General features: G+C 39.8%; 1 protein-coding gene across 6 annotated transcripts in view; it reads left to right on the forward strand.

The window, feature by feature from the left end:
* LOC111269967 (protein spinster homolog 3) overlaps window positions 1–9,060 on the forward strand; it is a 38,205-nt gene extending 29,145 nt beyond the window's left edge. For 3 of the 6 annotated variants that reach the window (XR_002686031.2, XR_002686032.2, XR_002686026.2), the window contains 2 exons: window positions 7,867–8,204; window positions 8,350–9,060. Coding sequence is in view for 3 of the 6 variants with exons in the window: in XM_086972310.1 (XP_086828436.1) it covers window positions 7,867–8,099 (233 nt within the window). In the remaining 3 variants the exon portion in view is untranslated. Of the gene's footprint in view, window positions 1–541; window positions 2,655–5,416; window positions 5,581–7,866; window positions 8,324–8,349 lie in introns of those variants that run through there. The other 3 variants (XM_086972311.1, XM_086972312.1, XM_086972310.1) reach the window with 3 other exon arrangements.
* The last annotated feature ends 8,866 nt before the right edge of the window (window positions 9,061–17,926 follow it).

Genomic DNA, 17,926 nt, shown 5'->3' on the forward strand with positions numbered 1-17,926 from the left:
GATGACAAAAGGATGAGACAGCAGATTGCCCTTCACTGTAGGACTGAGTTGATACGTTTAATGGTTGGATGGTAAAGTCTAAAAGTACTATTAGTTGCGGTACCTTATCATTTGCGTTTGTTTTCCATGTTTTAGCTGTCTCGGTTTGACCTAGCTTTTCCGCTCCAGTCGTATACTTGGCTACTTCTATGGCTTATGATTGTGTGCGTGTTACCTGCTTTTCTTAAACGGTGGAACAGATGTGGGGTTATTTTGATTAATTGTATTTAGATTTTGCGTGTCATGTATTTGCTTGTTGTCTGCGTCATCAGTGAGTCACGCCCCGTTCGTGAGCGACGACTCTGTTTCTCAGAATAATTGGCTTCTGCTAACCTACGACTTGAATCTAAATTAGAGATTTAATTGCCGCCGCCCTCGCCTGCGCCTTCCTTCTTACTGACACGACTTAGTAGTGTGCTAAGTCCCTATTAATTCACGGCACCCTATCTCGAGAACGTCTTTTACGTGAAGTTGGTGCTTGGTTGTTCCTTGGTTGTTCTAGGCTACGTCCCGCCCGGCGAGGGTGTCGATACGAGCGGAAGTGACGATTCGGAAAATTCAACGCCGGCGCTGGGCCATCGCGGAGGTGGCCAGTCGCAATATGGAAGCCTTATAGACAATCAGCATTAACATCAGCAGACAGCCTTCTAAGGCTGCTACGACGCAAACACTGCATCGGCAATCAGACATTTCTTATGAAAATACTCCTTTTGGTGTAGCGAGCAGCTTCTACTCGTCGACGACGAGCTCTGCCGGTTGAACAATTTCAGAGCTCCCTTTGGTGAGAGTGGATTCCGTTAGCACCTTAAGCAGACCTAGCTACGGACGGTTGGAAAGGCTAGAATAACACGCCAACGGAAACGAGGGGCCCAGCTGAGTCTATGCCGGTTAACAGAATCATAATAAACCAATGTAAAGCTGTTCGTAGGGATGGAGCTCTGCGGCTGATCACCGTCCTATAAACATCTAATTATACAAACGGGGTTACTGCCCGTTAAGTTTACTAACTAATACCAATCAAATAATCGAACGTTAATGGTGCTAGCAGCCCTCCCAAAGGTTCGAGTGACCCCCCTTCCCCCTCCCCGCGAGAAATAACAAATGTCTTGTGTACACTCTTCATACGACGAAAAGCCCGACTTGCAGATCGGACAGAACCTCATCAGTCCGTTTTCGATATACGGCAATAAGTGACCGCTAGCTTGAAATAGTCACATCTATAGGAAAAAGTCCTCTTGAAATTGAATACGGCAAGCAAAAGAGTAACGGCTAACAACACATTGTTATCGACTAAAGGTCAAGAAAAGCTTATTCGAAAAGCGTCAGAAGACAAACGATTCGTGTAAACTAACAGCTCCTATAAAATGACATAAATGACGCGAATGAGTAGACTTTTGCTGATGATGATACAAATTGAACCAAAACCAAATATTGTACCAGTCTTAAACACGATGCTGCATTGGGCTTCGGTATAATGTGCGGGAGCTATAGCGCTGAAATGTGTAAACTTATCAATCATATATATATATATATATATATATATATTTGGTCTTGTTTTATACCGAACAAAAAACAGATCCGTATTTTCCCTTACTTGACTTAGCGAAAAGTAAATTGCGGTGGAGATTTATGTGCCTTAACACAGAGTCTTTTATAGATAGATTCTTTGCACCATTAAATTGACTAAAGGCTCAATGCAACGCGGTACGGGTATTTGACTGTCACTCGAGCTTGATTTAGCTTTTACGTGAATGATTGTCTATTAGTAACGGCGTCGATTTTATAGAAGAGGCGAACGGAACCCCTTTCTACTTCTAGATGTCTATCTTCGAATATTAATTGAAAAATATAGTTAGTAAAGTAAATGTGATTAGATGCTATCTGGGATAGTTGAGCACTGAGTTTATGCCAGGCAGGCTTAAATGATTAATGGGCGGAAAGTCAATCTTTCAACGTAATCGGATTGAAGCGTAGGCAAGAACCGTTTCCTTTAGGCATAACCCGAATGAAAACTGGATAATCTGGCAATTACTATTTCTATTAACTACTATTATTGTTTTTGCTGTCGCCAACGGATAGAGCTTCTGTCCAAGAAGACAAAGGTATTCTGCAGACGAATTTCGGCATTCTGCTGTGGTGGCTTGCATCCTTCTCGTGCGATGCTATTGACAACAGTACTGTTTAATGATATTATTAACGTACCATTGTACATATGACGGTGATATCTTGTACATATTTATAAATAATACGAATCATAACATAACATAAAAGCGGTTATGTAAGACCATGAACGTAGAACTGACAAGTGTATAGACATGTGCCTATAGGCAAAATAGCTGGAATATTTTGTCCGGGTTCCCCTGTGGCCTATGTGTTGCACAACGTAACGAAAATAATTTCGAATGATCGAAAATATTTTTTTTGAAAACGAAGAAGAGAGAACCAAGGGGATAGTCCGACGAGGAGCCATAGTAAAAATGACCCTCGAGTAATTGTGAGAGTTAGAATGTTGAAAAATTGCAAATATAATCATTCGAGCGTGATGCTATTGATAGTGAATGTGACGAATGAGATAAAAGCGGAAAGCAATAAAAAACGAATTGTCCCAAGTTGAACATCTTGGATAAATTAAATGGATAATGATGATAAGTTAGTGTGATATTTTTGATAGATACAAAGAGATAGTACCAATGAATGCCTTCAACGTTTCGCATGGTTCGCATGTATCTGTAGATATATTTCTATAAAGATATGTATACATTGCCTATATTGATGTAAAATGTTATGTATGTAATGTATGTTTCTCTTTATCTATGTATCTTTATCCTTTACCCTCTATATGACTCGTTATCGATGCTCAATGAATGTAGATAAAACCCTGCCCATAAAACCATCGACCCAACTATTGGACTTTTATTTTGCTTAATATTACCGTTATACCACTTCAGAATCTATCGAATACCCATTCTTGGTCAACCTGTGACAACTGATCGCTAGCTCTGATTTAGGGCAAGTACCTGCTGAATAGAGCGCTTCAGCCAATTCTACATGCACCCTGGGACAGACAGACAGGCTTCCTGCAGACTGCACTCAAACCTAACAAAAGGCTGTTTTGTCGAAAGTGCTAATAGGCGAAAAGTTACGATGAAAAAATTCTTAAAAAATAATTTATTATTCGAAACTTATATATTCTACTGTTGTACCTTAGAACAGCGAAGTAATACTTCAAGAAATAGGCATTTGCTTTAAACTATAACCAAAGATTCTTGTTCAAACAAAGTGTATAGCTTGACCAGCAAGCTCGATCTTTAAGACCAGGTTGTGATCTTTGTTGTAAAATCAACTATCTGGATGTTTTCGCTGAATGAAAAGCCCGTTCTTTCTAAAAGAAAACAGCCAATGGACAAGCTATGGCAAGATTATTATACCACGCAAATAGAATATAAACAACAACCGACTGATGAACATTTTATTTTATCACTTTAAGTTACCTGTAAAGCCAAGATTATTCCTAACTCCTTTCCAGTTTATGGGTACTAGCTTATGGCAGTACACGAACCTCTTTAAAGCGATCCTATGATGCCCGACCTATTTACGCTAGGTTGTGCCGACTATCGAACTAGGTCAGAGGTGGCATTTGGGCATGTCTAACTTTGCCCTCTTTAATTGATGCATTGTTTCAATGTTTATTCGAACTTGTTGACACCGTTGTCGCGTTAGGCCCTCGGGCCCATTCAAGCGTCTAATTCAGGTGCTGTCCTAGTTGAAGTAGCTGTTTAAACTGCTATCGTCTGTCATTGCTTCTGCTCTAGAGGATCTGGCCTATTTCCGACGTCAGTATTGTCCTCGTTTGAGAACACGATCAGCCGACGTTATTTCGGTACCCATGTGCTTTGTGTATTTCAGCATTCTTGTATTAGTGCTTGGGTAAACATGGCGTTTGAACTCCTGTGGATACTTAATCAATGGAACTCTAAATACGACAGAACGGTTGTATTTAAAGTTTCATTGGCCGCTCCGATGAAACGTTGTCTTTTATAGATTCATACTGAACAAACAAGACCACCCCTTCCGGCGACAATGTGTATACCGGTCATATTGATAGTCTATTGAGAGTTAATGATGTCGTTCTTGGCCTCTAGAAGGGCCATATTTGTACACTACCAATTTTATTGCCAAGTAGAATTTTACCTGCAAGGACGATGCTGGATAGAGCGGGAAAATTCAACGAGCGGCTCGGAAATTATCGTGGGTCAGTGTTAGTTACATGGATACCTAAATTTATCGCTAAATAGAAATGCGTACAACGTTGTGATACGTTAGATTTTTGAAGGCTTTAGAACTGGTTTAAGAAGCGAGTACGTTACACGCTTCTTTAGTTGTTGTTCCGTGTTTATATTAAATTTGAGTACACCTACAATCGGTTGTTTGCGCCTGTGCTATAGGGAAAGCGGCCACTCTGCTGACCGGAATCAAGCCGTCTCTCGACCGCTTTTACTATAACTTTTTTAATTTTTCGCTGGCCTCAGACTCAAAAAGTTCGACTACACTTAGTTACACATGCAAAATTTGTCTGAAAAGTTTACTTATTCGTTAAGAAATGAAAAAATCTGTTGCCAATTCAGACAGGTTCAATTGTTAATATATACAAGTATAATAACTGTTAATAATAGTACTAGCGCATGCGCAATTTGTGTATTCAGTAAGAAGCTTCTAATTTGATAGTAAATAATAAAATCTCCTAAATGATACAGTAATCATCTGCGTTGTCACAGAGCTTTATGTACGTGTACCTCCAGCTTTGTATGGCTGATTTTCAAAGTCAGCGTAATTGAATAAATTAAACGATTGCTCTACATAATTTAACTCGCGAAACTTAAAAGTCCGAGATGCTAATGATCAGATAGGTCCTTGGGATAGCGACGTAGATACTACGTAGGTAGATACTGTAGCACAGCGTCACAGTTTTCGTGACACCATACATAAAACAGATGAGGTATTGAAAAACCATACATAGACTTCGCTCTCATCATTGATACTTGGTTCGTTCCTCCATGAACACGTATGCCGGGAGGAAGTGAAAAAGAGGTTTTAAGGTAGTAATTTCATCACGTAATTTTTATAGTGCACTCAGTTATTCAAACATTCTTCATGGTTGTAATAACATTATTCATTCGTCATTTTCTCTCCATACTGTGTACAATAACAATACACGTATTGTTGTTGTTTTTGTTGCTGCTGCTGCTGTTGTTGTTGTTGTTGTTGTTTGCGATATTGTTTTTATTGCTGCTATTTGTAATCATCTAAAACCCATTTGGACGGTTTGTCGTTGCTGATTTTGCTGTTACCGTACCCGCGCTTCGTCTCATGTCGATAGCGGGTAGGACGTCACCTTTCACCTCGCCATGTCCATCGGCTTCATCATCGAACTCGGATCCGGATCGTTCGTCAGTTCCCTCGCTTAATGGCCAACCAGCGGTCGGAGATCTCTGGCAAGACACGAGTACTCTAATGGCGAATCATCCGACAGCATAGGATAGGGTAGTTGGATAGAACAAACTATTTTTGACGTTACCTCCGGATCCCGTTAATGTGACACACTCTGGCCGATTTCTTGTGAAAATACTCTAGTAAAATGGGCGTGCCTTCTTAACAACAAAGCGTCGAATTTACCTGAATTGAATCCGAAGAGCTGTCACTGTCTAAGGCGCTTGCCAACGCAGAAGAGACTTGTAGCATATCGAGAATGGCGATGCAACATAATGTTATACGACTCAGTGTAAAGTTTCTCCTTTTCAACATATTGAATGCGGTAAACAAATAAGATGGCGATACAAACCATTATTCTCGAGGTAATATGGTGTTCTAACGAACACATGTTTCTGATAAAGGACTTTTTTAACTGCTTATGCAATTTAGCGAGGTTGTTCTCACGATCTTACGAGGTAAATACTTGTTAAGGTTGGGACGACGCAGCGTCTACGCAAGAGAAGCTTTGTCTATTTTGTGAATTCGGTTCAGGCCAAACTCAATCGAGGCGCTTAACAGGGCAGTGGGCGGCTCGATAAATATCGATTGATAATAACACGTTTAACTCTCCGGCCCTTCGATTTTCGAATATATGACGCATCCTTCGCACACAGTTGGTATGGTTTACGTTAGCATTTGAAAATTACATTTAACGCAACTTGGTTACCTCAATCTATGTGGTAATGTTTACTAGCAAATATGCGTCACGCAGAGTGAGTACCTTCAATTTTTAGATAGTTAACCGAAAAATCGGGCATTGCCTCTGTGTTAACCATATCAACGTCTTCAACACTTCTAGAAGCTTGTCCTACTGTCGGCACCTCATCTCAGCGTGAAGCTATTCGTCATCGCCGGTGATTTCCAGTCACCGGTCTATCTTGGTAGTTTTCAATGAGTACGTTTACTCCGTGTAAGCGTTTCCAATCCATGTTCCTTTAAATTACCTTTTTTTGCCCCACAGAACTTCTTCACCTACCGGTGTTAGTGTGTGTTCGTGAACAATTGCTGTTGTATTTGAGTACTTAGCAAGAACTTACGAGATCATTTTCGTGTAATAACCTTAGCTATGGGCGCGTATTTACTTCTATTCATGTAAAGTGAGATCAAGGTTTTGGTCAGCACTTTGTACTGGATAAGTACCGAAAAAATCACGCAGGAGAAATAATTAGGAATATATGCTTCCACGACGGCTATCGACGAGTGCTTCCTTGTGCCCATAAAATTTCCATTGAAAGAGTTAACTTCATGAACGAGCACGCATTGGAGGTGTTTCATCTATTATAGGTCTCCATGAGAATATAAAAATAATTTCATGCGAAGTGAGCTGCAGAGGCAAATGATTGTCAGGTAAACATTGAAATCAACGTTAAAGTTACTAGCCTATACCTGCTAGAGTGCTTAAGCTCTTAAAAGCTGTCTGCGATGTATCTTCAATCTACTTGCACGAAAAGAGTTATCTAGGCCTTCTAGCTAGAATATAGTCTGTGCACGTCAAATTGGAAAACCCATAGCTCTACTCAAGGTCTAGCCACATATTCATGTCCACCGATCCCAACTTGTTTGCCAATGACCAGTATGTGTTCTATGGAAAGCCCGTTCTATACTCTAACAGGAGATTATTAACATTCAATCTCGGGTCCCATCTTTGAAATAAGTGCACAATTCTTTAACATTTGGGAAAAGTGAAACTTTTTATAAGATTATATGAAAATTGTACGGCTGTAAAGTAACAGATTGAAACTGATTGGGGCATTCAAATCAAATCAAAATGTTAGAAATGATATATCGCAGCCGTGCCCGTATTTCTATCAACTTATTCTACCATTTTTTTCCAGAATCTATTTTGAATTGTTTTCTTATTTTGTTTTAACACTTTTCTGTCAATTTCGATTCCTAGACTATATTCTCCGTTTATATTTACTGTATGCTCTTATTTTTTGGCAAATTACAAAATTGTGGCATTTCAAGCAACAATATCTAAACAACAAGATCCGAATTGGCCCACACGAATTGGATTTTATATTTATAATTGATTAGCAAGATTTTTTTAGTACAAGCAAAGAGCTTTAACAGGTCGGAAATGAATTAGTCGGCATAAACCAAGGCAGGTATATATATAATCGATGAATCCCGCTTTTTGCAGTTCCTCATCATCCAGAGTCGGACCTCTCTACTCCAACTAACTCCGTTGTAGTCGTCCTTATTCCAGGCATATATTCTCCTATAGCAGCTCTCGATTCGGCCTGAAATTTCGTCTATTTTTCTAATCCATGTTGATTCGTTGAATTTTTCCCTTAGCGCCACGTGACAACAATAATGCTCGTGATCTACGCGTAGAGTATGACGCAAACGTAGAGTTTGAAGCTTCTCCTCCTAACTACTGCGAATCGACAGAAGCAGAATTTAAAGAAGGTGCCGTGCGCGTGATATCTTATTCAGCTTTAGAAAAAAAGAACGCCTTGGACCACATCTTAACTAATGAAGTCGATATTCCACCATCGAAATCACCAGTTTCTGTAGCAAGATTATAAAATGATAATATTGATGTTGTTAATAGTCGACGACAAAGCTAATCTTCACTGAAGCGGCTAATCAATGGACATGAAGGCAGCTATATCGCATTAGTCAAAAAAAAGGTTTGAATTCATTTAACTGACTCTATAATGATGTTCTTATATTAGGTATTTTCAGTGAGGTATCTAATAAGTTGGTTGTTAAAAATTAAGGTTAAAAAAAGACGAAAGTTGTCTGTCTATTTACGTGTTTTCTTTTATGTTTCAGTATAAATGTACGTTGAACTGTGGGCAAGTGATTTACCACTGTAAGATCGCATAGACGCATGGCAAATGTTGCAAAACCAATTATCACACCACAAGCCATGGAGAGCTGGTTCACCCGAGAATTTTGGTGGAGCTCTTTTATTTTTCTTCTATTCTAACCTGACATGATTTACGCCTCTATGAAATCATCCAGATATCGCTGGTCTATAACTGATACCGAGTGATTCCACATGGGTCTCGTTCCGTGTGCGGAACAGCCAAGAGGAAAGCTTCAGCGCTATCTGTGCTCACCTCATGAGAACAAAGATAGCGCAATAGAAGGTTGATTGTGGCCAAATGTGTACGCCGAAAGCAACCCCACTTGTTGCAGTGACGGGCGTGGATGTGCGTGCGTGCGTGCGTGCCTGTATGTACATTAATTAAATTAATGTTATTAATGTCATTATAATACTTGGTTTTTATTGCTGTATTCGTAATTAACAATGTATTAATAATGATGAAGATAATGAAGTGGCAGCAAGAACGAACTTAAACTAACAGGTGATTTAACTTAAGGGTCAGCCATGCTGGTGGTCGGATGATTATAAAAAATTGATTAAAAGAAGAGAGCGAACCGAAGACATGTTTTAACATGCATAGATGTCGAATATGGTTTCGATGACGGATTTTAATAAATACATGAAGAGATGAATTGCTATAAGTTTTTTTTTTATTTGTGTCCGTGTTTTCCGTTAGATAGCTTAGTAAATAGATGGAAGCGATCTATAGTACGAACTTATAAAGAAATATTATGCAAGTCAACAAGAAACTGCTTTCCCGTGCAACGGTGCAAAGTTACGCGATTGCGTATTAATTGCCTATAACAACGTAGCGAAACTATTTCATAGACTTGGTTTCAATTTTTTTTTATAATAAAAGTAGATCTATTGTATTCGTTTGGTACGAGACCATAGGTTGATTAAACTTGTTATAAACTCAATGTTACGTACGGTCTGGCGGTTTTTTTAAACGGCGATTCTAAAGTCTTTCTCCGCTTTGTGTGCCTTTTTCCCGATGACAGATTTATTGGCTCTTGCGTTAATATCGTTACAGATACGAAGCATAAGTGCTTTTTGGACTAGAAGATAACAACTCTAGGAATATATGTTATTGTACGAACTGAGAACACAAGCAAAGTCGGACATACACAGCTATTTTATACAATAAGCTAAGAATAATTTCTCCTACTGGAAGTCTACGATTTTAGACCTACGCGTCTAATACAAGCAGGTGTAATTTAGAACTTTGATCAGGAACTACTTACTTGTAGTTACACACGCCTGGTAGGAGCTGTGGATAGTAAACTGGTTGGGTAACTATGACGTAAGTTATGAGAGTGATACGGGATCGAAAATGTGGTCGCCTTTGAACAGTGCGGGTGCGACAGTCTCGACAGTACAGATAAAACGTAAAAACGTTGTTGTTCATGGGTAAGCGCTCTAAGTAATAAACAGCTCACTGCTCATATAAGACTAATTCTTCGACATGCTGAAGTGTTTTTCTTTAATATATACATATACATATGGCGCGAAACGGAAACAAGGGGACGGAGATTATGAATACCTAATAAATTAGATGTGTGTCCAACGAAAGCGTATTGTAAACGGGCGACAGTGACCAGTCTACAGACAAATTAAGATTATTTCCTTATCTAATTCATAATAGACCGATTGACAAAATTTTATCTATCGAATCTTGGACATAAATTATTCTGGACACTGAACCTCCAGGTATCCTCAATATAAGCGCCACTTTTAAACCTTGTTCCCATTGGGAGCAAATTCGTCTATTATGCAGCACTTGAGCAAGTGTATAAACCGCCTCGAATGCTCCGTTAATATGCGGTTTTAGCTGGCAATACTCATGCGCGCACTGTTTCAACGGCTGCGCGTTCTGTGACTGTCCGCTGATGTTGACTTGCATAACTCTGACGCCGCGTTAGCAGCCGGCTGTACCGTGGTCATACAGCCGACGTAACAGACCCTACTATATTTAGTCCAACCGTCGAAAAATGCCAATACTTTCAACACCGTTCTGGGTTAACAGTCCAAAAGAACCGGTGTCACTCAAGCCGACGATGAATATTGATAGGATATCGTCTGCTAGATCGACAACGATTGGTGAAGGAAGCTGCCAGCAGGTTAAACTGCAAACAAACCACCTTTAAAAAATCCCGCGTAATATCGCTAAATATGCCGATATCGATCTGGTGGTTGAGATTAGCCACGGCGCTACGATGAGTCACGTTGGTAAATGTTGTATTATTAGTAGTCGCGCTTTCGTTCACGAGAAAATTTACGACGTCTTCCGCCACAAGGCTGCCGGAATTGCGGCAGACTGCACACGTGATAATTTGTATAAATCCTCTAATATGGGTCCACTCGTCGATGAAGAGCGAATGAATAAAGTATTAAAGATATTCGGATACACCAAACAGAAGGGGGCTCATTTGCTCTATGACGGGAAGCGGGCTCTTAATGCAAGCAAACAATTTGCTGAGTTTACCGTATATGCCAATGTTACGGACGATGTGCTTAATGGTAAAGAGTAGATCCTTGGTTCAATTAAAAAAATACGAGGCGATCAGACAACACGATTGACGGCGGGTGTTAACAGCAAAGACGTCAATATAGTACAGAAACTTGTTAGAGATTCGTACAGGTGTCGTATGGATTAAATATTTAAATGCCTGTCTGTGGCGCCCAAACATCCGACATCAATCGTCGTAAAAAGGGTCGGCTGCGTTATTACGAGCTCAAAACTGTTATGTTAAAATTTCCATGTGCGGAAAACCCTAATTTATTTTGAATGTGTTTAAATTATTTTTTATATAATATTTTCACATATGCGTGAATTTTGTTTATGCAATATGTCACTTTGTAACATTTGCCAGCTATCAAAAGAGATGCCTGCAATGACGTATTGCCAACTTGTTTGAATGTATTGAAAAATGTGTGGGGCTATACTCAATAACTTGTTGATTGATTAAAAAAACAACAGGAGGGACATGGACGACACGTTTTCGCAGTTTGAAATATAACTGGCAATAGTAAGAAATTAATTGGGACCTTATTAGGCCCAATGATGTTAGTAAATAACTCTTAACTTTATTAAATTTCGTCTAAAAAGCCGTTGTTTCAAATAGACGATTTTTACAAACCTAAAATTTTCTTGTCCGAATCAGCCGTCTATGAATGAAATACTCTTTATACCGGAAGCTGCGCCATAATGTAACTTGAGTTTTTCTTTTAGGTCAAAATTTAGCTCTCTTAAATTTTTACATTCTTTTTTTTTGCAACTTTTTACAACTTTTGCAAGGATAGGTAATATTACCAAATCGGGGTACGAATGTTGTGCCTTAATGAATACGCGAAGAGTATGAACAAACCGCTAACGCAGTGTGATGCCATCATGTGCAGTCGTCATGGATCAGCAAGGATCATGTGCAATTTTACCCGAGTGCAACTCCATTCAATCAGATTTAGTCTTGTACTGCCTGCACCGTGTTATACCACAAATCTCTATCAGGTTAAAGAACAAATAATGCGTACAATAATACATACACACTTCTAATGTAGCTCTTAGCCGTTGCCCAAGAAGCCAGATGTTAAGAATTGCCCTTGTGCCTTAAGGCCTAATGCAAAAAATGTATTCCTTTATCAGTCGGCTGGCTACTCAGTTCAGATTTCTTCGATAAGCTTTGTCATGGACCAATTTAAAAATTGATGTGAAAACTGACTATTTAGGACGATCCTTCGGTTGTGTCCTATCCTCGGTTTCATATCTTGGGTTGTGGTATCCACACCCTGTATTATTGAAGTGAATGAAATTAGTTCAAAGTACGCTATCGTGTTCCTGCTACGCAAGCTTCAAACGTGAATGGTTGGCCTGAGAATGAATGGTTAATGTCTGACAGGTATAGTTAAATGATATTGATGTTTAGGAAAACACTTCTGTGTGTATAGTATTTGGCGTGTTCATCGACCCATGGTGCTGCTGTAGTGTTTCAGCTGAATCGAGAGTTCGCTTGCAAAACCGGTTCCACTAAATGAGCATGCTCCTAGAAAAACGAGGCTGATATTCATAGAGATTAAGCACTGGAATCACTGAATGAGTGCAAAACCAAAGCTAGCAAACATAGTTTTCACAATTTGTAAAAAATACCATACGATCACCCCGGTCAATGCTATTATACACGATGTCGTCTGGAGAATCTGCATGCATGCATGCATGCATGCACGTACTCGGGCTTTAAAAATCAAGCAGACTTACATTGCTCTTTGGAATTTCGCGTGTCACCCCAGTTGACGATCATGGTGATTATCATATCTCACAGCGACCTCTCTAGAACCGAATTTACGTTAGCCGGTTGCCCGGTTCCTAGAGTATAACAGCACATAAATTCGGATCTACAGGGTAAATGTGATCAAGATGGTGTGGCTGGGCCAGTTTACCACTCGCACGGCAGAGTAGAGTGAAGACACTGAAGCTGGTAAAGACACCTGGTGAAGAGTTAAGAGAGAAAGCTCTTGTTAATTTACGAAGACGGCCAACATTTTTTTTGTAGCTTTAAACACCGTCTCCTTTTTTAGGACATTCAAAAGAAGACAGGTGTCTCCTATTAATCAGCTCGTGTTGAATCAACATCAGTGAATAACTCTGTAGGTAGCCGTAAGCCGACGAAGCGCACCACAATATGAGCAAATCCAGTGTTATGGCTGAAGTAGAATTAATCTGGCCTAGACTAATAAAGTCCTTGGTGCATAGTTCAACGCGTTAAAAAACCGAAAAGTACCTGAATATTTTTGCCTTCAGCAGATTGTTAGATAAACTTACGCCTTGAAATTGAGTACTGTTAACGGTGGCGATGTTCAATCTGTTCATGATATCAAAAATAAGATAGAATACTCGTATGAATGAGAGCTTCTTGCCAATGATATATGACAGCATCGCCATCTCTTGTCTCCACGTGTGTTAATACTAATAATAAACATGTGTTTCTACGTCAGAAATCTTAGTACTGCCGGCTAACTACCGGCAGCCTGATACCTACGCAGTAGGTGGGTCACATATTCAGTTCTCTGAGTAGGCGTGTGGGCAATCGAACAAAGGTTGCTTATCGTCGTCATATGGCTTCCAAGCTTGGCAAAGCGTAGGCAATTCCAAGGCAGGTATTCATTAAAAGCCATCTCATGGCAATGCGCTGACATATACTGCGTAACAGCGGAGTAGTACTTAGATAGCATCAGCTGCACAGAAGCAATACCAACAAGGACATTTGACAGAAACTTTACAAGCTCCATTACTTGAGCTTCCTTAGAAGTCCTCGAGGTCGAAGCAACACAAGACTATACCTATCAATACAAACGTATAACAAACAGTTACTGAGCAAGATGAAACAGATGCTCTGGAGAGCCGTCGGTGCGCCGGTCCCGCGTGGACAGGATTTTGAGTCGGCAGGAAAACAGCACCAAAGATCAACTGAAGGACAATAAGGACAGCATGACGACCGCATGCGGTCTCAGGGTGAACTCAAATGGCATACTTCGACTAAGCCATGAAGCATTTATAGCAAATGAAGTACATCCCCGCCCCTCATCTTTGAACAATCCCCTGAAAGTAAGATAGCGCCCGGGATAGCAATGTTAATGGACATTTAAGATCAATACCCTGAGATCATATTTGGACTATCGAGCGAGCAAGTCGAGCCGAGCGCTGCCAGTAGCCACAAAGGCACCGCTAGCTGTATTGGCCACAGTGAATGAAGATCAACCAGGCACATCTCTCCAGAATTGGATTTCGTACGCCACGCTGTTACCAAAACGGGTTTGACGAGAGGGACTTGTGGCTGGAGCTAATTGTGAGTTGCGGCATCTCTCAGTGTAGCGGCAATTTCAAATAAACCCAAACTTGAGCTAACGCTTAGTGAAATTTAAGATTCATATGGCGGGCGTATAGTTACGCTAATTAATTTCTAACATAGATATTATATGGACGCAGCGTTGCAATTGAGTTTTTTTTTTTTTTTATTTTATAGTACAGCACGTGGTTTTACTGCATGATTTGTCACCTAACGAGTACAATCAACGAATTGTTGGTACGTTTTTTTTTCATTTACGTAGATACGCCTATAGTATTGAGTATATAACTATTGCACTTGAATTTTGTTTGCTCAAAAAAGATGTTGTTCAACAAAGGAACGTTTCTCTTTAAGCAGGAAACTTTTCGAAGTACATGGCGTCATCGGTAAATAATTGACCACAGCTTTCCCAGTAACTACAAACAGATCATATTATGCAGCGACACTTCAATTATAATTTTGGCCGAAAATTGGTACACTGCGCATTCTAATTGTTCCCGTTTTCTCTTTTTCCGAACCTTTATTCGAAACTATTACACGGGCCATCTCTCTGTGACACTTTATGTTCGTCTGCGGGTTTCATTAGGATAATACACTATACACAGGAAGTTACTGTCATCTCAATGGAGCAAATATAGCTACACACCGTTCCTTTGTACATCTTTACTGGCTATACCTGCACAACATCAGCGCGTAGCGACATTCGAGCCCCCTGATGTAAAATGTAAACTAATGTGGCCATCTTGAAACTCCGTCAAACAGATCCCCGTTCGGGCCTCAAAGCTGCACCGATTTACCATCCCCTAAAGCTGCTGGCACTCCTTATACCGCCGGTGGTATCGTCACTTGAGACTGACGTGAGCTGAGTGATTTGTCTTTGCTTGACGAAGGAGGAATATTAGCTATAGTAGACGTATATTAAGTATACTTGGGCAAGGAGTAGGTTGCATTCAATGAGGAACTTCCCCATTTCACTTCATATACTTAGTTCTAGTACCTACTGGAGTTGCCTCACTTATTATAGTTTGTTCGATTGAACAAAAATCAGTGTGATTTTGTTATTACAGTGTTGTTATTTGCAGTTGTCTCGCAGAATTTGCTCTAAATATTCAGAATTAGAGATGATGGCAACATTAAGATAAGTATGATGTCGGACATGTTTAACTGGTGAATACAAAGGCGTGTCTGAGACGTCTCTGCCTATGTAAATGTTAGAGATTTTAAAATACTATGGGTTCGGACAAGGGAATCAATTTCGAGTGTTTGTACTTCTTTAAATAATCATATCTATATAGTATAGCGTATGACGACCACGAATAGACAAATGTCAATATTGTTACTGTCAAAATAATTACGTGTAGTGGGCGTTTATTTTGTAAACAACGACTGGAGAAGTAACAGCGACTGGTTTATAAAACATCCTTCAGTTTCACTGGGGCTTGGCTTTAGTTTTGCAAGCAGCTCTATAATTACGAGGTCGCTCACAGAATCGCTTACCTACGTAAAAATGTAATGATAACGCGTCTGCGTATAATCTTTTTTGCGACATTTATTAGTGATTGACATAGTTGACTGAGTAACGGAGGCATTTGATTCATCGCGTACAGCCATTACGTAGATCCATATTCGTAACTGCATGTTGACATTATGTAAATTCTACAAATTTGCAAAATTGAGGAAACGGGTTGTATTCACACTTGAATGAAATAGGTCCACGGTTAGGAAAACGCAGGTTTATTGTGAAGGACCGCGGTGGACATTGCTGCTAGAGCCAAAATGTACACAAAAAAACGTGTTAAAGTAAAAAAAAAAAAAAAAAGTTATTCAAATTAAGGAATTTATGTTAACAAAGCTAAGGAGAATATCAATTTTAAAGATAAGGACAGGTGAATGCGAAGAATGGCCCAAAAACTAGGTGATAATAAATAACTGCCATAAAACAAAGCCAAACAAACCCACTTTATTAACTAGAGCCTTGAATGTATGTAATAATGATAATAGATAAAGAAAGATTTATGTGAGTATTTTTGTTGGCATTATTTCAAGTCTATCTCGACCAGCTGATCATCTCTGCACTGGCCTTGAATTCTCAGGCAGGTCATTTTAATAACGCCGGCACTAAAATCTTCAAGAAAACTTAGAAACCAAATTCAAACAGCCCGCATAGTACAGAACCTCTTGTCTAATAGAAACACGTTTGAGAACTATGGAACTTAATACGAATAGCTCCGCCGCATCCAGTATATCTGATCTCTTATAGATAACAATACATTTGAAGCAGGATTTATAGAGAACGAATTCGTTTTTGGACATATCCTATAGTCCAGTTTACAGTGCCGTAGAGCAGCTTGTTGTAACACATCAAACCAAACAAAAGCTTTAAACTTTAACGTCTAGTGCCACCGTTGAAGCCGCTGGCTCCCGGCACGAAGCTATTGGCGCAAATTTGAACGCGATTGACTCTCAGCTTTAGTAGGCTAACACGTCTCCCACCATGGCAACGTACGTAATTTGAAAAAAGCAAATTATCTGATACAGATGCTGAGGATACTGGTAACATTGACGTTCTATACGAAAGTTGGATTCTTCTAATGACTCATGTTCTGGTATACTGTCGGATTAATGCACCGGGCTTTTTGTTTTCCCGTGATGGTGCAGTAGTAACATACTTGCCTACCAAAACCATCTACTTTAGCTCGCAGCTGACTCTTATCCTTATTCCCTGTATTTTGAATAGCCTTGAACCTGAATCATACGGTATTACTACGGGGTTTCCTGAAGCAATGCTTATCGACAATGCCGGACGTAAAGTATGAGACAGAAGCCTAACTAAGATCTGTACATGGCGAAATGTTTAATATTCAGCATTGGAAAACTCATAAAATGCGGGGCAGAGTCGAATCCTGTTGTCCAGTTACCGTTAACTTCAAAAGATAGCTAGCTGTTCTGAATACGGAGCATGGTATAGTTGAATGTCAACAATATACGAAATGCATCCAGTGTATCCTGCTGCAGCAACAAGCGATCTCGTTTAAACCATCGACGATTGGTCTCTAAGCTTGACAGATATTGTGCTCAATGGCAATGCTAAAAAGATTGACGCCAGGGGACTCAATCACATCGAGTTATGAACAAAAATCATTGCTTTCTACAGGCAGCAGCGTCAAGCTTGGATCAATACTTAACCACTCAAGGTCATCCCATGTCTACGCAAAAATTCATTTAAATGTCTCTCTCTGCCACTCTGCGTGTTACACCAGTCCAGCAGATGTCCAGCAGTGCGCTGATTATATATCTTACCACATACTTGTCGTCTCTATTGACTGTTACTCGTATGGGCTTTGTCTATGCGTTCTAAATCTGGCTCTAGCTTCTTTCCTCTACTAAATTTTTCGTCATTATTCACAGCAGGAAGCACGCTGTCATCTCATTATTTTTAGCCAGGTTTTATTGCGATCAAAGAATTGTCGGTCTTATTTGTGATTCTATTGGTTTTGTAAGCGGTCCCTATTCGACTCCTAAATATGACATTAGGTTTTAGTACTGCACCTGCGGACGCTCCTTGTATATATATTCCTACCGTTCTGAAAATAACGTTGGATCTGTTTGTTGCGTTTCCGTGGCGGTCGCTTGCGTTTCCAGAGAAATCATTCGCCTTATCAAAGATCGATACCGGACA

Source organism: Varroa jacobsoni, unplaced genomic scaffold (genome assembly GCF_002532875.2).
Source record: "Varroa jacobsoni isolate VJ856 unplaced genomic scaffold, vjacob_1.0 scaffold_1428, whole genome shotgun sequence".
Lineage (NCBI taxonomy): Eukaryota > Metazoa > Arthropoda > Arachnida > Mesostigmata > Varroidae > Varroa > Varroa jacobsoni.